Source organism: Lissotriton helveticus, chromosome 7 (assembly GCF_964261635.1).
Source record: "Lissotriton helveticus chromosome 7, aLisHel1.1, whole genome shotgun sequence".
In the NCBI taxonomy this organism is placed as follows: Eukaryota; Metazoa; Chordata; class Amphibia; order Caudata; family Salamandridae; genus Lissotriton; species Lissotriton helveticus.
The window spans coordinates 1,189,738,256-1,189,758,511 of NC_136068.1; the positions used below are offsets into that span (position 1 = coordinate 1,189,738,256).

General features: G+C 41.9%; 1 protein-coding gene across 3 annotated transcripts in view; it reads right to left on the minus strand.

The window, feature by feature from the left end:
* Positions 1-353: 353 nt before the first annotated feature.
* Positions 354-20,256, minus strand: part of MILR1 (mast cell immunoglobulin like receptor 1) — a 213,733-nt gene continuing 193,830 nt past the window's right edge. For all 3 annotated transcript variants that reach the window (XM_078654343.1, XM_078654344.1, XM_078654342.1), the window contains one exon: positions 354-3,559. In XM_078654343.1, coding sequence (XP_078510469.1) covers positions 3,549-3,559 — 11 coding nt within the window. In that variant the 3' untranslated portion in view covers positions 354-3,548. The remainder of the gene's footprint in view (positions 3,560-20,256) is intronic.

The window sequence follows — 20,256 nt, forward strand, 5'->3', positions numbered from 1 at the left end:
GAAAGTTTTTCATAGTGCCTGTCAGTGGGTTTTGTAAGCATTTAGCCTACATGCTCTTCCAATCCTTGGCCTCTCTGCAGAGTGCACAAATCGATGGTCACGTGTGCCAAATATAACTACCATTGTATATGAAAGTGTGTGAACGAGATACATGGTTATCAAAATCTTGACAGTGCTGAATGCAAACAACATAAATTCACTTGCAAGAAAGTGTCACGCATTGGCAGCCAAATGTCACTCATGCAGACTGAAACCATAGAAATGTCACTCAAAAGCTGACTAAAAGGTTGGCAGCTAAGCCCCAATAAGAAATGACACATTTCATCTGTGCTGGAAAGAGAATAGTTGAGTCCTTCTAGCAGAATTCTTTTAATTTTAGAGGATTTCTCTTAATGTCACTTCGTGCTCCTCACATTGATTCCTCTTGCACTGGCTATAGCCCTTACCTCGTTGAACATTGCACCAGGAACTAGGCTGGGCTCCTGCCATGTTTTCTCTATATAGCAGCTTAACGCTGACAATCTTTCCACCTGTTGAAGAGAAGTGGTAATGCACCCAACGCAACATGGAAGCAGCACAGTGCATTTACTACTATCTGTCCTAAAGTTTCACGGACGATTAAAAAAAAATGTTTATTGATTATATATGTCAACTAAACAATAACAATATATACAAACCTACAGTTGGTCTTTCAGTAGAAAAAAAATAAATGATTAATTTTTACATGTGTCCTTAGAGTTCTGTATTGTGTTCCTCTTCTACATGTTTATGGTCTTGCGATTGGATTGTTTTGTGAGGTTTATCCGGCTGCTCCATTATTTCTTCCACCTTTCTCCCGTCTTCTTGTACCACTATTCTGTGAATTTGTCTACCTGCATGGAATGGTGTTGATCTTTTGTAGACAGTGCTTCCCAACCGGGAAACTGCACATGAGCCACATATGTTGTCGTGTCGATGTTCCTTTCCACATGTTGAGCCACTGTGAGTCTTCTTCCGGTGATTTGAAGAAGAGACTTTTTTTCATTCGCTATAACTTTTAGATGACTGAATACAGCAGCATATACTTCAAGGTCCATTACCCGTAGTGCTAGCTTGGCTTCTATTAACGATATGCTTTGCAGATGGACTTTTTCAGTGCATCTTGGAAAATAAAAAACTTTTGGTTTGCGAACTGAGCTCAATCTATTTTTGTGATGTGATTTATGAATCTAGCAATTATGGCCCTCAGGGGAGCCACAAGCAGAGGCTGGTCATCAGGGTTTGGTGGGCTCGCTCTACTGCAAACATAGGTGAAAAGCCAGACTGTTGTAGTGATTGCAGTATCCATTCCTCTATAAATATTTAAGTCGACCTGCCTTTCACCTGTTCTGGGAGCCCCAGGATTCGGAGATTGTTTATCCTAGACAGTCACTCGGCTTCTTCTGCCCTGACTTCCGCGATCGTTGCTTGGGTTACCATACTAGTTACTTCAGCTTTCAGGTTATTCACCCCAGCTTGCAGGTTTTTCATTTCTTCTTCTGCAGATTTGAATTTTTCCTATTTTTTGCATGTCTTGCTGTATTAAATTTACCTCAATTGTCACAGTGTCTATCTTTGTTTCAAGTGCCCTTCTTGAGTTTGGTATTGCTATAAGTCTGTCTGTAATTGATGACACTTGAGGCAATTCGGTCTGTTCAGAGTCAACCCTTGCGTTCGTCTGGCGGGTATATTTTTGTACAGGCATCTGGGATCTGGAGGTAATGTATTAAGTGATGGTATTACTCTGGGTATTCATGACTGTTTTGTCTTTGCCCATGACACCGACTGCTGAATGATTAGTGTGTTTTTCTTTTACATGATCTGTATTTGTGGAGGCTGGATGCCAGCACTTAAGTTTATTCTGTTCAGGAGCAGAAGAGGTTCCGCATTCCTGCTACGCCTCATTCCATTGTCTGGTGTGTTCTGTAATTCTATCCTGCTAATCTGTTTTGATAAAGGACTACAGTGCTGCCAGACTCTCTTATCGGTCACCATTTCTATTGTGTAGATAACAGGGGCCGAGGCATGCAGTGGACGGCAGCCCAATAATCTCTGTCTCCTCAGTCTAGCGCCTGTGTCCCTTCTTGGTGTCTCGTGTTCTGAATGGAGTCATACACCGGCTGCATGGCACTCTGAAGTCGACTGGCTGATGCCCAGGCCACCTATATATCTTTAGGGTGGCCCAAGGTCAGCCTGCAAGAAGAGAGCCCCGTGCCCTTTTTCCTTGATTGTTCACAGGGCAGTGGGGCCCCTATCTATCTCTCTGCGTTGCTCTCCGGTACTAGCTCAGGGTACCTGCTCTCAGCCACACAGGCACTAACCACTTCCCACTGGTTTGTTCCTGGCCCTCCTCACCGCGCACATCCTCCTGTTGCCCTGGCCGAGCCCTTATTCTTCACCCGGCATCCCTGCCAATGGCTCTTCAGTTTGACCTTCTGCTCTGGAGTTAAAATGATCAGTCTTGTGCCTTGAGTTACTTGAGGCTGCCGCAGGGTGCCACTGAACTGACAGAGCAAAGCGTCCGTATCCACCAGTACAAGCCCAAAAAAGCACACATGTCTCATAGTTCGCCAGCAGCCAGTCTCACCCCCAGTTGATTCTCTACTGTGTCAGGGCCTATTTCCCCACACTGCCCAGGCCTTGGTAGTTTCTCAGGATCCACGTTGTGCTTTCCAATCCATTTTTTTCTGGGGTTTGTTGCTTGTCTAATTGCATGTTGAATGGTAAAAACAAAAAACAATGTTGTGCTTGTCCATGTTGGGGAGTTTAAAGGATTATTTTGAGGTGATCTAGAGCTCTTTAACCCATGTCCTGTTGGACACCTTAGCAAGGCATGCCCCAATCACCCCACGCACCCCGTCATTGCTGATTGTTACTTGCGGATTCTCATAGGATATGTTGTAAGTAGTTCCCTATAAAAGGCAATTAGCCATGCTGAGGGGTGCCTTGCAACATTTCCAGTGAGCCATTTTCATCACGATTGTGTTCTTTCTTTAGTCTACCAGTATTTTGCTAATGTTCTTGAAAGTTTTTTTAGCTGTTGCTTTTTACTTTCTTGTGGCTGGGTTCTCCCTGCAATCTCTCCTTCTTGAAGCCTTTGTGTCACCCAAATTATTTTTGGCACTTTTTTCGGGTCTCACTTCCAAGTCCTTTGTTTTTTATGGAAGTCTGCATAATGGCATCTGAAGAAGGTTGTCTTTATCTTCCTTCCAGCATTCACCAGATCCAGGTAAGGCATGATCTTAGACCACGACTCACAGTTAATGCTAGTAAGACTGTTCTACAAATAGTTAGGATGACATCCATTGTTGGGGACTATTGGTTTCATGTTCATTTAGTTTCAAAAGACTGGCTGGTTCAGAACTAGAATTGTAGGTTTATATAATAAATTGGAGCAATTCAAATTGTAAATAAAAGAACTCTGAGATAATTTGTTATTAATGTAGTTCAAAATTCTTCCTCTTGATATATATCTGCGGCGTTGAAAAAAGAAGTCCATGTAGGCTTCATCTCTTGCCTCAACTTGCCATTCATTGGAATCCTGTTACGTAAAAGAGAATGAGAACTATGGTGAGGACCACTTTGAATTATTATGTGTAAAAGTAAGTGACATATGATGGAGTCATTATCAGTATCCGCATTATGATAACAAATTCCTATCCTGTATTCATTATAACATTTTGATGAGTAGAATATCTAGGAGATCCATTATAAAAAAAACTGGAATGGAAACGCCATAATTACCCCATTTTTGAAGATGCACACTGCTCTATCGTAAGGTACCTAGTGATTTTGAATTTCTTTTTCATGTGGTCACATTTTATAGGACACAATGCTTCTTTTCATGCAGAATTGTCTATTTTATCAAAGTGTGATAAATCAGCTCTACGGTTTTTAAGGTGATTCCCCACCTCTCTTCCATAGTTCACAGTCCTGCTTCCCACCCTGATGACTTCAGCTAACATTCTGCTGGAAATCTGTTTCCTTGCAAGTGTGTTGTATTTGCCCTGCTCCCGTGCTTAAGTTCCACTTATTTCTCGGATGTGCTATTTCTTGTCCAAATTTTCACAGGCTGGCTTCTTTAACACATTATCCCTGAATATCAAATACAGACAGTTTGTACCAATTTCTCATTGCCAGTCTCATTGCCGACCCCAAGTCGACTACTAAGATTGCATCTAGGCTCAATGGGTTTAGTGCAATGTGCACGTGGGGTCGGTATTCTCAAATGACCACAGCTGGACCCTGAAGACCAAACTAAAACGTCTACAGCTTTAATCATTCTGATTATGCAGGCTGCATAAACACCATGTTGACTTCAGTTGACCCTTCTCCAAAGTTTTACATAGGAATTTTTGTTTCCCTTTCCGCCAGTGGTTATTTCGGATTAAAATATAAAATTGTGTTACTTTCATTAGTCATTCTGAATTTTAAGCCAGATACATTTTGATGATTGCACACTGTGACACTGTATCCCCCTTTTGAAATTGTTGCAGCCTCTTTGTTGTTTGCTGCTCTTGAAGCGTGTTACTTGTCATTTGTCTGCTCATTACAAATGACCAATACAGCCAAATACTTGAAGAAAGATTTGCACAACGATTTGACTGTTATAAACAGATGTAGTAGTTTGAATGTTACCAATAAGAATATTCAAAGGGCATTACACACTTGGACAACAAGCAGTACCCTTGGTGATTTAGGTCTGTCATGTAAACTGGGTCATAGTAACTTCAAGTGCTTTGAAGAGTAACCCAAACATATTGGCTGTTGCTGAAAATGCCATACAGTTAAATGAAGTCTTCCAGGGCTACAAGTAAGATGTTGAAGAATTAATGGCTGGGATATGGATACTTAGGGAACCCCTTATAGTAGAGGGATATTGTTAGAGAAGTACCTACCAATTTTGATCTGTTGCAACTGATTAGTATGGTAGAATTTAAACCATTTCAGAACTTTGTCTCAGAAACCTACGTGGTCTCACAGTGTCACAGTTCTCACCTGATTCACCGTATTATGTATCATGGAAAGAGCGCAAACGCCCCCAATCTCCTACTAGAGTCTCCAGCAGTTCACTCTTGTACACAAATTAACTAAAGTACACCCAGGGAGTAAGTGGTAAAGGGGAAGAGAAAAACGTGCTGAGAGTTAGGCGGTGTCTGATGTACTGCCGATTGTGGCTCATACAGGACATCTCATTGACAATCATCTTGGGAGCTGTACCCTATACACAAAATATCATAGGCTTTCTAATTAGAATCAGATTATACTTTCAAAAAAAGTTTATAATAATGTGGCACTATTTGAATATCTGTCAGAATATTTTATCTAGTTTAGCATGGGTTTGTTTCTCTGACATCTGATGTATTTTAAATAATGCTCCTAAAAGATCAATAACAAATGGTAAGGCTTTATAAATGCATATTATTTTAAGTTTAGAAATAAATGTATAGCATGTTAAAATAAACACTAACCTAGCACACAGGATTGGCAGCAGAAACAAACAAAACCTTTAATGGTAACGAAGAGTTAATCTTTGAAAAAATAAGGAATCCAAATCAGAAAATAAATGTTTAGCAACTTGCCTCAGAGCCTATTTAGCTCTGTGTAAACAAAGTTATTTATAGCCTTTCTAAGGTTTCTCTAGAGTTCTAAGAACAAAACTATTCTTTCTTATCAGAAAAACAATTAAACAAAATGAAATGGTTTCACCCTCTTAAAGAAAAATAAACCAGGAACATGGCAGCTGGCTTCAGTAACTTGAGTGTTTGGGAAGCAAGAAATGTTTTTCTACCAGCTGCGTTTTCACAGAGCACTGCAGACACCACAATGATTCATACTCTGCCTTTATTTATTTAATGGAATGGAACAAGTTAAGGTTTGGAACTTAAATTATTATTTTGAATGTACTCCATCCAATGTGTTTAATTCCTGACCTTATCAAATAGTTTCTTAGGATATTTTTGGGACAAATCAATTTGGTATTTGATACAAGTGGAGTTAGTTTCGAAGATCTGTTTTTGAACGATCTTATGGCAGTGCAGAGGTTTTCTATATTCACTTGAGAAGTGTTTTGCACCAGGGATGTTCAGTCAATTTAAGGTTTATCTTCTCTTCAATAAGTTGCTTGGCATATGGAGGACTGAATTTGCTACATTTACACTTTTCCCCATCAACAGGGTGAAATCACTTAGAATTTCACTGATTATTTCAATGTTGTTAGTAGTTTCTTTATTTAAGTCATGGTCGTTGGGATTTCAGGAATACTGGATATTCTTGGTATTCTGAACTCATGTTTCATGTTTTTCCAGTTGTATATTATTGGTGGTTTTAGAGAAGGCCATTGGAAAGGGTAATGGAATTTAAATATTTATATGATCAGTCAATTAAAATAGGGTTGCTAACTAGAAGACAGTGACTTTTAGTGGTGAGGAACTGCAAGTGGAGTCTAGCTAACCCAGTAGTAAACCAAAAACCAATAAAGTGCCAATACTGATGAAAATTTTCAACACTGAATAGCTACTGCAAGGATAACCAAGCCAAGCACCAATACACTAATTAATTGCTTTTATTTCCAGTATTAAAAAAAAAAAAAATTATTTTGAGAAACATGTAGGGGATATATACATACATATGATACAACACCAATACATATTTACTACATACTATTACTTCCAATCATTACCCATTTAATTATTCAAACAAACACTCACAAACATTCCTACTCCACTCAAACAATCACCACACTAAACAAACACCACAAAGTCCTAGTAGGTCAATCTAAACTTTTTGAAAAAAGGCCAAGCACCTATCCAAACAAAGTACTACTTATGGTATTTACAAATGTGCACCAGTTTTTCATATGAAGAAGATTTTCAAACAAAACTATTTTTAACATTGCACCAAAAGTATTAATCAAAATATAAGAACAATTTTTTGATAGTGGAAACACTAAATGGTACTAAAGCATACAAAACGAACAAGGACCACAGAAAATGGCTGACGGTGTAGTTTTAGAAGTATTATTCTGTGAAGCATGTATCTTGCCATGCACAGGTGATTCTACCATCTAACACTCTATACCAGGCTTCTTCAACGAGTAGCTTGTAAGCTACCAGCTACCTGTAAATAGCTCTCATGTGTGGGGCCATCTCAAATAAATTAGAAGCTTCTATTTGTTTGAATTAACTGGTTTACTAAAATTGAAAATTTGTGTTTTTTAGACAAAATGTGTTTGATGTTTGAAGAAAAATGGCAGATTTTTATTTCTAATTGTATTAACTTTGTGCCAGGGGCATTTTAGCAATGCCTATTATCTAGTACCCATGTAGAGGGTACTGCTGGCAATCGTGAGGAGACCACTACTGGTAATCTTGCATATGCTGGCTACTAATGTCATCTTGTCTTTTTTTAAGTTTAAACATTTTTATTTCATCAAAACAGAGAATACATACATTTCAAAGCCTAAACGAGATTTAATTCATTTTTCCTCCCGTCCCTCTCCCCCTCACCCCACCCTGAAGTTGGATCCATACACAAACAGAAAATACAATAAATAAATGAAAAAGAAAAAAAGGCTATAGAATTGCATTTCATAAGTAAAGACAAGAAGAGATAGTATATCCCAAGCTGCTAACTCTGATCCAGTTGTTAGAGCAACCAGTGTATCCACAGTTACTATAACCTTACTCTACCTGAAACCCTTTTAACCACTGCTTAAATGGGGCCCACATTTCTCTACCCCTTTTCCTAGCCTTATTTCACCAGCGTTCGTAAACAGTTATTTCGGATCGATAAGTATCTAGTAGTCTCCCTAGCCACAGCTGTCTGGTGGGTGGTTCGGTATCCAGCCATGCTGTGGCCAAGCATTTTAAGAATAGTCATAGCTATAAATAAGAATATCTTATGTCCCCATTGAATTTCCAGATCGCAAACACCTAAAACTAATAGGCCCAGTGAAATAGAGATTGGATAACCAAGCTGAGCTTCAAGTGTTTTGCCCACCTCCTTTATTAGATTTTCAAGCTTGGGACAGTCTGCAAATAAATGAGTGAGATTGGCTGCATAGCAGCCACATCGTGGACAGTAAGTCCCCTTAGATCCCCCATTTATCAATTTTGCCGGAGTAATATTAAGATTAAACCACGTTTTATAACATTGCATCTGTAAATTAGCAACGATAAACAATGTCTGCGCTAAGAAAAGGGATTCTTCACAGTCTCCTGTTGTCATATGTAGGAGCTCTGATCAGCGAGCGGCATGTTAAGTCAAGTCGTCTCCCATTTTTAGGTCTCGCACCTGCTAACCGATCGCGAAGCGATCGTAGCTGCGAGACTCTATTGTAATCAGTTCTGCTTACAAGGAGTCAAGGGAGACAGGAGACAAGTGATTTACACGCGCAACCTTGCGGAATCGGATCAGGTCGCGCGCGCGTTCACAATATCCTGTCTCCCTTGGCTCCTTGTAAGCAGACACACACGCATGCACACACACACACACACACACACATACATAGAGAACCTCCCCCCCGCCGTGCGCGCACACACACACACACACACACACACACACACGCATGCACACACACATACATACATAGAGAAACCCCCTCCCTCCTCGTGGGCCTGAAACTACTGGCGGCACTACCGGTTTGTCTTGTCGTCCCGCCCCCGGCCTGCCTGACTTCCGGCCGGGCCTTGGCGGCGATTCTTTCTTTTTCACGGGGTGAGCTCCCGTCCAGGGGAGCGGCAATACTATTGCATTGCAAATTTGACTAATTTATGTATCAAGATAAATCTATTTATTTGGCATAATGTTTCACATTTCGTAATAATATCTGTTCATTATGTAGTTTTTTTTTAACACATTAACACTGTCAGGAGAAGAGTTTCACCTTGTAAGTACTCGTTTGATTCAGAAAAACAGCAACACGCCACTGAAAGTTGAACAGTCAACCTTTGCAAAGTGTCTTCTGCTGCACGCAACACCACTGCGCATTTTTAATACCTTTTCTTTCGTGGTTTGTACTAAAGCGATGATAATCAGTCTAATATCTGTTTTATCAGTTCTGATCCACAGCAGGTTAATGTTAGCTATGCATCCGAAGGTAGTCAGCTGATTACCTTTTATGCCTGCCCTATTTCCCAAGCCATTACACGGTGCTGTTCGAGGTTACGAAACTAATATTCCTTGTATGGCTTTTAAATCGGTAAAGTGCTCAACTATGGCTTGGTGCACCTGTTCAATATAAAAATGACAAATGCTTGGCTTCTTCTGTCTGTGTATTTTCTCAGAATTTCAGAATGTTGATAGGTTTTTTTTGGTTGCTACTTTGTGTTGGCTGTGGGCTTAGCTGGTCGTGTGCGAAGGACTCGTGTTTTCTACTTCAGCTGCTTTCTCAGTGAGATCGTTTTGGGTTGATTATGGCTTAAATTACAGTTGTGTCACTAGTGATAGCCGAATATCTGTTGGATAACGTTTATCATAAATATACGGGGGGCTTCTTGCATTACATGTATCCAGGTATTCCAATTTATGCTGGTATATATTTATTTTTTGTGTTTTAAGGACTGTGAATTGTTAGATCTGTTTCTTCTCGGTGCATGTATGACGACTACAGTGCTAGTAAAATGTTTGCGTTGAACACAATCTGAAGTGCGATTTGCTTTACATTACATTGAAACTGACGATTCCGTGAAAGGTGGGATTGAAACATTTCTTTGAAAGCTTGTTTTATTTAGCTGTTTATATATATTTGAAATGGAGAGAGAGGATTTCAACATTGACTCAACTAGTTCTACTCGATTGAAGCCCACAATTCCCCCCTTTTATCCCTAATTTGTAAATACTTAAAAAAATGTATATTGCAAATACCAAAATTTTCCTTTATTATATCAAAGGAGAGGATCCCTCCCTCATCAACCCGATCTGCAATAGCTCTCACCCCCATCTGTACCCAAAGTGACATATAGCCATCCCTGAAAATCTCTGGGAACCGAGGATTATCCACTACAGGGGTGTATCTATTTATCCTGCCAATCACAAATTTCTTCCAACCGGCTGTCCAGACCTTAAATGTCCCAAAAAAACCTTAAATCTGACTCTTTTAAAATTCGATCTGACGTAGAAGACAACCACGACACATCCCGGATGACTCGAGGCTCCCCGCATATATAGCCCCACTGAGGCCCAGACAATGATGGGGCACTTGGGTAAGGAGGGCATTTCCCGTATTTACCACACTTTAATTAACAACACACCCGCCTCCTTAGATAAGTTGAGGGAACCATGGGTGGAATGGATGAGCCCCCTCGATGAAGTGGATTGGCGCGATACTATCATGGCCCCCAGGACAGTCACTGCCTCTGCCAAACTCAAGCTGATTCAGCTCTACTGCCTGCATGCTGTGTATCACACCCACCTGTTATGTTATGTTATGTTACTGTAGTTTTGTATAGCGCAAATCACCACTGGTCTCTAAGCGCTTTTCCAAAAGAATGGAACACAACACACAGCTGTCGGTAACGCACCCCTCCTCCAGTTGGCCATTTACGTTGGAGATGCCGTCTTTTTAAACAGGTAAATTTTTAACGCCTTTCTAAAGGGTAGCAGTATTGGCTCCTCTTGCAAAGATGCCGGAAGCTCGTTCCAGATTTGAGGGAGAAGGACCGACAGAGCTCTCCCTCCTTTAGATTTAAGATTGAATCTCAAAGGGGTTAGTTTGCAGGCTTCAGAAGAGCGCAATGTTCTGCCAGGCACGTATTTCCTCAAACGATCTTTGATATATTTGGGAGCCTCTCCATAGATAGCTTTATGGGCTTTGCAGAGGCACTTGAATTGCACTCTGTGCTCAATGGGCAGCCAGTGCAACCTCTGAAGAAGAGGCGTCGCTTGTGTGCTCCGTGGTAATGAGAAAATCAGCCTGGCCGCATCATTGTGGACCACCTGTAATTTCTTCAGGATCTTTCGAGGGAGCCCCAGAAAAAGAGCATTTCCATAGTCCAACCTCGAGATGATTGTGGCCGACACAATGGTTTGTAGAGTCGAGGTGGATAGAATGGGAACAAGTCTTCGCAGCTGCCTTAGTAGACCTACACACAAGCCTACAACCGCGTGGACTTGGGGAGCCATTGACAGATCTGCGTCAATTTTTAGGCCTAAGCTTTTTACTGCTCTTCCTGGGATTGGTACCTCCCTGAGTTCTTAAGGCCAGAAAAGCTCACACCAAGGACTTTCTTGATTTGATATAATAAGTACCTCAGTTTTGTCCGGGTTAACTTTCAGGAGGTTGTTTGCCATCCAATTAACCGTAAACCTAAGAAGGTTTTTCACTGAGTCCTGTGCCTGACTGGTATTGTCCAATTGAACCAGCAGTTGTGTATCATCTGCATAGTTAAAAATTTGACACTTTCTGTGCATTAATTCCTCCACTAAAGGTTGTAAATAGATGTTAAATAAAAGTGGGGACAGTGCCGATCCCTGAGGAACGCCACAGGTCACACCACTAGCATAGGATAGTTGGTCTTCCATTTGCACTCTCTGTGTCCGGCCTGTAAGGAAGGATTTAAGCCATTTAAAAGCTTGCCCTGTTATTCCCAGTTTCGCTACACGGTTTAGCAAGATGGCATGGCTGACCGTGTCGCAAGCCGCCGACAGATCTAAAAGAATCAGGGCACATGGCTGTTTATCGGCCCTGATTCTCAAATCATCCACCACAGCAGCCATCACCAGCTCAGTGCTGTGTTGTGATCTAAAGCCTGCCTGCCTGGGGTGGAGAAGTGCGTGATCTTCCCAGTAGCTAGCCAGGGTGTTCAGAACTTGCTTTTCCAAGATCTTTGCCAGGAACGGAAGTTGGGAGACCGGCCTATAATTTTTTATGGCTTTTGCTTCCACCCCTGCTTTCTTTAGGAGGGGGGTAACCCTAGCTTCTTTCAGACTCACTGGCAGATAACCTGAATTTAGTGACTCATTTAATAGAGCCACCAGCTGTTTTTCCAGCCCCGGTAAAGCCATCTGAAATATCCTCGGCGGACAGGGGTCCATTCTGGAACATGATTTGATCTGTTGAGCTATTGCTGTTAAACTCATTTCATCGAAACCGGGAAAGCTATTCAGGTTTCTACTCAGGTCTAGAGGACTAGGGGGGTCTAGTATACTGAGGTCAGTCGAAGTGCTAGTAATGTCCGCGATGATGTCCCGGACTTGCGTCTTTTCAGAGCAGGCTTGAGCCCGGATGCGCCTTGCGCGAGATGTGCTTACACCCCGGCAGACTTTTTCCACATGGTCTTTTCGTACCCCCGGTTGGAGTGATTCTGGGGGTATCTTGAGGCAGAACTTGCAGATGTATTGGGTTGGGAGGTTCCCCATGACCCACGTCACTCACTGCTGGGGATCACGGATGGGTTGGATGGGTCCAGAAATGATAACTTATTTTTTAATACAGCTATGATCGTGGCCAAGCGGAATATAGCGGTGGCTTGGATAAGTCCCGATCCACCTGATCTGGGGAGGTGGCATAGAGGGGTGGATTGGTGCGCGTCCCAGGAGAAAGCCCTGTACATGGCCAAGGGGTGCAGCCAAAAGTATCGTAGAGTGTGGGGGAAGTGGTTGGGTAATGTTGAGGGTTTTGAGTAACCGGACTCCATATCTTGTCTGTGTATGTCTTTTGGGGTTCGTGATTGGGGGTTGCATTGACCACAGGAATGTATTTTTCTTAATGATTTCCGTGTATTTGCTGATTTGTTTAACGTGTTCAAAACCAATAAAATTTGAATATAAAAAAAGACCACCACGAGCTTCAATGCCCATTATCAATTCATAAATTGATACCAGATCTCCTTCTTCTGGATTAGTTTCAGCCGAGATTAGCAGTGTTGTCATTTGTTGAAGTACTGCTGCCCAATAATATAATTGAAAGTTAGGGACCGCCCAGCCCCTCGTTCTTTCGGCAAGGTCAAAAATTTTAGAGCTCTACGGGGCAGTTGCCCGGCCCATAAAAAACCAAGACGCGAGCTGGTTTAAAGATTTAAACCAGCGGCTTTCTCCAATGGTATGGCCCTAAAGAAGTTCAATAATTTGGGAAGGAAGAAGCAGCATCTTGATCAAGTTGCTTCTCCCTATTAATGTGAGCATGAGCTTATTCATTCGGGTGAAGTCAGTGTTAAGTTTCCGTAGTAAAGGGCCTAAATTTAGATCAACAATATTCCCTACATCTGCTGTTATCACCACCCCTAGATATTTTGCATTGGGAACCACCCTAGGATCGTCTAGCTGGACTGATCCATTTATTACTACCAGGGATTTGCTCTGATTAAGCAAACATCCAGAGAGCCGACCAAAACTTGCAGCTTCCCTTTCAATTTCTATAAGGGCATGAGAAGGATTAGGAGTTGTAATGGCCAGATCATCTGCGTAAGCCAGAATCTTGGTATAGCCCCTCTTATTATGCGTGGCAATAATACTAGTATTATGCACAATCTTCCTAATAAGGGGTTCGATATACAGTGCAAATAAAAGGGGCGAGCAGGGGCACCCTTGACGGGTACCCTGACAAATCGAGACCGGCTTCGACATATCTCGCATTACAGCAACACGGGCGACTGGGTTAGGATACATGGTCTGGACAGCCTTGATGAAACCACTATCTAATCCATTTCTATCTAATATGGCCCACAAAAAAGGCCAAAAGACCCTATCAAAGGTTTTTTCTGCGTCCAGCAGGATTAAAGCCATAGGGCCTCCGGCTATTTTGGACGCATCAAAGTGGGCAATTGTCTGTCGAATATAATCTGTGGTGTTGCGCTCGGGACAAAGCCATGTTGGAAGGGGCTAGCAAAAATGTTAGCATATATTTTTATGTCGCTATTGACTAACATAATTGGCCAATAAGACCCTAGCTCCGTGGTGGGTTTGTCTTTTTTAGGAAAAAACACATTATTAGCATATCCCCAGGATTCCGGAGCCTCCCCACTTGGGTATTTGTGACTATCTCTTTCAGAAGCTCGATAACACATGTAAGAAAGACTATAAAATTCCCCTGGGATTGAGTCTGTAACGGGCGCTTTCCCACTTGGTAAGTTGACCGCCCCCCCTTATTTCCTCCTCCGAAATTGTGGCCTGGAGAGACTCTATTTCCTCCGAAGTGAGTTCTTCAAAAGATAAATTCGAAATATAATCCATAAACTCTGAATCATCAAACTGAGAGTCTTCATTGTATAATTGATAACATCTCTAGAATGTCGAGCGGATAGCTACAGGATCAGTAATTGTGCCCAAGATAGGATCTCTTATTTCTAAGATTTCCCCTAGAACTATCCTCTCTCTTGTGCGTCTAGCTAATAGGAGCTTACTTCGCCAGGCGATATATTTAACAGCAGCCTTTTTAGCAGAAATTTCTGTTACTGCGGACTTCCCCCACCACTACTCTAGCTTGTGCTTTCTCAATATTCCCACTGATTGTCAATGCCTCGACTAACTGACCTTCGGCTTCCACTAATTCCATGTACAAGGCCTGTTCTAATGTCTTGTTCTTTCAAGCAAGATGGCGGCTGTGTGAATGCTGTGTGTGCAGCTTCCACCCCGTAGACCGGAGATTGAACATGGATACGGAATGAGACTGCCCTTCGGAGTTGGAATCTGGCTCTTCTCAGGTCGATTCGTGCACTTGGTGCCGGGCGCATTTGCTGGACTCGTTGACCGCACCGGCTTTCAGCTGTATGGGAGTACAATGCCGCCGAAAGTGGTCAAGCCGCCCAGGGAACGCGACTGGGGAGACACAAGGATCTTCCTCCTCCCAGAAGACGCTGGCTGGCCGTGGAGGAGAGGACGCTATTCCAGCACTCAATGAAAAGGAGGAAGAGTGCAAGCCCAGATGTCGGAAGCGGGAACAGCTTACCCAGGAGACGGCAAGGAAAGCCAAACAACCAACAGTTCCAGGGATGTTCTTGGGATGAGGACCCCTTGGCAGCAAGAAATTAGGCGGGAAAGAGAGGCCTGACAGTAAAGAACAGTCAGAATAGGCTGAGCAGAAAGGCATTCCTCAAACAGTGAGTAATGTGAGTAATGGGGAAAAAAACGAGACTTTGGTTCAGACCAACATAAAATGTAATGACAAGATGAGCAATACCTCAGTGTACTGCTCGATATTTCTTTGGGGGAAGGCGATATGACAGGTCTTCCTGAGGGGCTAAAAGGAGAAACATACTTGGGAGGGCCCTGCTTGCTTATGGAGCCTAACATCATTCTGGGTAACTTTAAAAGTATAGGGTCACCGGAAGCAGATACGTTTTATTCCCGATTCTGAAATCTCTTTAGGCAGTGAGCTGGCGGACTCAGATCTTGATAACTCCAGAGAGGGGACAGTTCGCTCCAAATTTTGACCCGAGACGGTGCTCTGCAGGGAAAAAACGAAGAAACAGTAATGAGAAAACCTCTCATGCCAAGGGGTACGAGTCAGATTTTGGCCAATCCGGCCAGATGAATTGGGATTATTCACGGATTCTTCTGGGATCAGAGGCCAAGGGGGTAGAAGGTGGGACACAGAAGGAGACAACATCATTCTCTGGCCCGAATGTTAGCTCTGATCCTTCTCCTTCGATGGGTTTGATCTACTATACCCTGAAACAAATGCAAATTGAAGCCCGACAAGAACATAAAAGTGCGAACATGGCAACAAAGAAATTGCAGGGTGCCATAAGGAAAATTAATAAAGCCTGTTCTGAGATTGCGGAGCGGACCTCCGCACTGGAAGAACGAGTAGTGGCGCTTGAGACTGGGGACGCGGCAGGGGGAAACAAACAACTGCTAATGAGGCTAGAATGACTGACGTCATGTGGAAGCTTGAGGATTTTGAGAATCAACAGCGTCGTAACAACTTGAGACTGCTTGGGATCCCTGAAAATGCGGGAGGAGAGGACATTCGTGACTTCGTCGTGCGGCTTCTTAAAGGAGCTTTCCCCGAGTTGACACACTGGGACTGGGACTCCGAGGTGCAAAGAGTGCACTGATTCCCCTTTTGCTGAGAAAGAAAAAGGGATAAGGAGTTCAAGATGATAAACCAAGAGCTTTTTTTTGGTAACTTTTTGTTGCGATAGGCATTTCTTGATAAGGCCCGACCAGAAGCCAGGCGTTCAGCGGAGGGTCATACGTTTTTTGTCAGGCCAGATTTCTGCCACACAACGGTGTAAAGAAGATGGCGACTTAGACAGCTGATCATCCCATTTCAGAAAGCTGGTTGTGAAGTGTATTTATTGAGCCCTGCCCGCCTGAAATGTATTTATAAAGGGGCGATCAGAGTGTTTATCTCAGAAATTCAGGCACAAGAATATTTGCAGGGAATTTTGGGTGCTGGGAAATAATGATCTCCTTGTTCAACTCCTTTTGGTCAAGATTACTTGTTTCTTCTTGTCATTTTCTCCATTTTTTCTCCATATAGGTTTTTAATCGGTTTGGTGGTGGGGGGTGGAAGCTGCATTAGGCGACAGCAGATGCAGGAGGCATCACGAGGGTTTTTGGACCTATTTTGCCGGGGTTTTGGGAGTGGGGAGGGATGGGCTGGGGTTGGATCCTTAATCATGGGTTTAGTGTGTAATGGGATGGGATTTTTGGTCATAAAGATTTGTCTCTTTTTGACAGGGATAAATGGGTAAGGGCACGGTGAGGATTGCCTCCGTGAATATCTGCGGTTTAAATAATCCAGTGAAAAAAACGCAGAATTAATGAGGACACCCAATATCTGAGAGTGGATATTGTGTATCTTCAGGAGACTCACATTGAAGTAGGCCGGCAGAAAGTTGCAGAATTGGCTGGATATTAATTAATTGCTAGTACTTCCCAAGGGACACGAACACGAGGTGTTGCTATCATGGCCCGGAAAGGATTAGCTAAATTTCCTCGCACAAGCGCTGACAGGATGGGGAGATGGGCGGTGGTTTAATGTGTTATGAATACTTGTTCTTTTACTTTATGTTCTTTGTATGGACCGTATTGGATGATCCTGCTTTGTATGACTGGCTGAGTACTGAATTAGTTGGCTGGCCATTGACCTTTATCATTTACGGTGATTTCAATATAAATATAAAATCACATATACTTTTTTTCTGCTCCACGTGAAGTTCATGTTAAACTTGATTATTTTTTGTTTCTCCTGTAGTTGCACAGAAAGGTCAGATTTATAAGTACCCTAGGGTTATGTCTGATCATAACTCCCTTGAACTTGAAATAACTATACAGAATATTCCACCCCGAGTTTCTCGTTCAGACTTTTGACAGGGCTCTGTTATCGGATAGCGGATACATGCAGCATATGAAGGTGTGGATCCCCAGATTAATAATGGAAAATAAGGGAAGTGCTCGACCAGACATCAAGTGGGACTCTCAAGGCTGGAATAAGGGGGAAGACATCTAGATATGAGTGGGCGGAGAAGAAAAAAAGTAATGTCATCTTGTCTAATGTGGTTACTGTTAAAATTCTAATAATCTTAATAGCTCAGGATTACTTTCATTGAAAGCCAGTAGCCTTTATTACAGAAAAGGTTGGAGAACCCTGCTCAGCACCAAACCTAATATGTCCTAAAATAGGGGTTTTCGACTGTAATGAAAAAAGTGTCCCCTTCACTTGTCACGAGAATTAATTGAGGGAACAGCATGTTCAGAAACCCACAAAAAGAACCTCCAAACCAATGCACATGACAAAATATGACATGAAGGAGGCTTGGATATATAGCAGGTACAGAACACAGTATGTAAGAACCAAAAGATAGAATCTCGCAAATGCAAGACAGTCAATCCTCAGGAAAAGGCTACCAAGCAAGCTGGAATAAACAGCAGCCATGTCTGACTGGCTTAATGACTTCGAATCTTAGGAACAACATCAAAATCTTGGGGGTCCCAGAAGGCTTGGAAGTAGGGGAGAATGTCTATTAAAACTCATGGCCATCACTACAACTCTAGATCAAAGACCCATCAGAGGTTGAGAGGGCACATTATGCCTTGAGACCGCATCCAAATGAAGGGAGACCCACAAAGCCAATCCTGGTACAATATATTTCCTCCAAGATCTAGTACTTGAAATGCTGGAAAAGAAGAGATGTGCTGCTGATGCAAATAAATTACTGCAAGAAAAAATATCAGATATTCTTTGGGGTTAGCTCTGGCCTCGAACAGTTTCCACATAAAGAAGAATCCTTATGACCTATTCAATCCCAAAGAAGTAGCAGCAATCTTCATTCACCAGTTTGGTAGAAGCTAATCCAGATCTCCACCAGAACAGTTTCAGAAAAACAACCATAAAAGGATTGAATCGCAAGATACAAAATATTTTACTCCTAATAAATGAAAGAGAAGGGCAAGGCAAGAGCAGCAAATGCTTAATAGAAATACAAGCCATGTATAGAGCAATGTTTCTAAGATGACGAATACTTGCCAAATAAAAATCTTTTCCTGGAATACAACTGAAGCAAACCATCCAATAAAAAGACCAAACATTTTTTTCATTCTGCAATAAGAAGAATTATGTTATTTACCCAGTAAGCATTTATTTTTGGCGTGTAGTGCTGTAGATTCACATGCTTTGCAAAAGTCCGCCATCTAGTGTTGGCCTCAGATGATTACAAGTTGTTTTTGTTCCAAAAAGTTTTCTTTGAGGCTGTGTGACTCCGATTGGAAAAATTGTGCATGGTCATCGACGCCTCTTTAGATTGTTTTGCCATAGGTAGGGGAGAATGTAATAGTGATATGTATTAGCAATGTGATGGCCATGCAATAGTATGGTGTAAGTATATGAAGTATATGAACAGCAACCTACACAGGTTTTTTTGGGGATGGTGCATATGAATCTACAGCACTTCATGCCAAGAACAGATGCTTACAGGGTAAGGAACATAATGCATTGGAGGCATTGGCGCTGTAGATACACATGCTTTGCATAGACTGTAAGGTAGTCCCTCCCTAGGCATTGATTAACTCATGGGGGTTGCAGTTATTTGAAAAAGAGTACTTAGGATCGCTTTACCAACATTGGCTTGTTGGCATGCAAAGACATCCACACAATAATGTTTTGTGAACATGTGTGGAGTGGACCATGTTACTGCTTTGTAAATTTCAGCAATAGGAATGCTCCCTAAAAATGCCATGGAAGCTCCAATTTTCCTAGTGGAATGAGTTTTAGGAGTAATACGTAAAAGCCTTTTAGCTTTTGCATAGCAAGTTTGGATGCATTTAACTATCTATCTTGGAATGCCTGATTTAGAAATTGCCTATCCCATGTAAGGACATGTGAAGGCAATAAACAATTGCATTGTTTTTCTGAAAGTTTTAGTTCTGTCTATATAATACATTAGGGCTCTTTTGACATCTAAAGTGTTAAATGCCCTTTCAGGAACAGAATCTGGTTGCAGGAACAAACAGATGTCATATTGATTTATAGGAAAATTGGAAACTACCTTTGGGGGGAACTTAGGATTTGTTCTATGTACTACCTTGTCTTATGTAGTTGGAATTTCACTGACCCTTCTAAGTGAAGTGATAGTGACTAAAAAGGTGAGTTTCCATGATAAGTATGGCAATTGACAAGAATGGAATGGTTCAAAAGGAGGAACTATGAGTCGTGATAATACAATATTAAAGTTCCATGCTGGAGCAGTAGGAAACCTGGTAGGAATGATTCAATTAAGTCCTCCCATTAAGGCTTTAATAACAGGGATTTTAAATAATGACAGGTGCTGTCTATTTTGCAAATAGGCTGCAATAGCCGCAAGGTGCAAGCGTATAGAAGTGTATGCCAACCCCATGTTCTGTAAATGCAATAAGTAATTATTTTCTGTACTTTTTCATTAAGAGGTTGATGTTTTGCTTCCGATAGAATATAACAAATCTTTTCCATTTAGCGCATAACATTGCCTTGTGGTAGGTTTACGAGCCTCTTTAAGAATGAGATAAAAAAAATGTCTATGCATTCTTGTGTTAAGTTTAAGTACCCAAATTCCAAGACTTCTTGAGCCAAATTGCATGATACATCCCAATCCCATTTCCCTGGGATTGGGATGTCTTAATGTTACTTGGTTCTGTGTGAGAAGGTCCAGGTTGAGGTGAAGTTTCTTGTGTGGAACTAGGGATAGCTCCTACAGTGTTGAAAACCGTGGTTGGCGAGCCCATGTTGGATCTATAAGTATCATTGTAGGAGATGTTTGCCTGAGTTTCCTGACCACTAAGGGAAGTAGTGGGATAGGAGGAAAAAGTATGCTAATA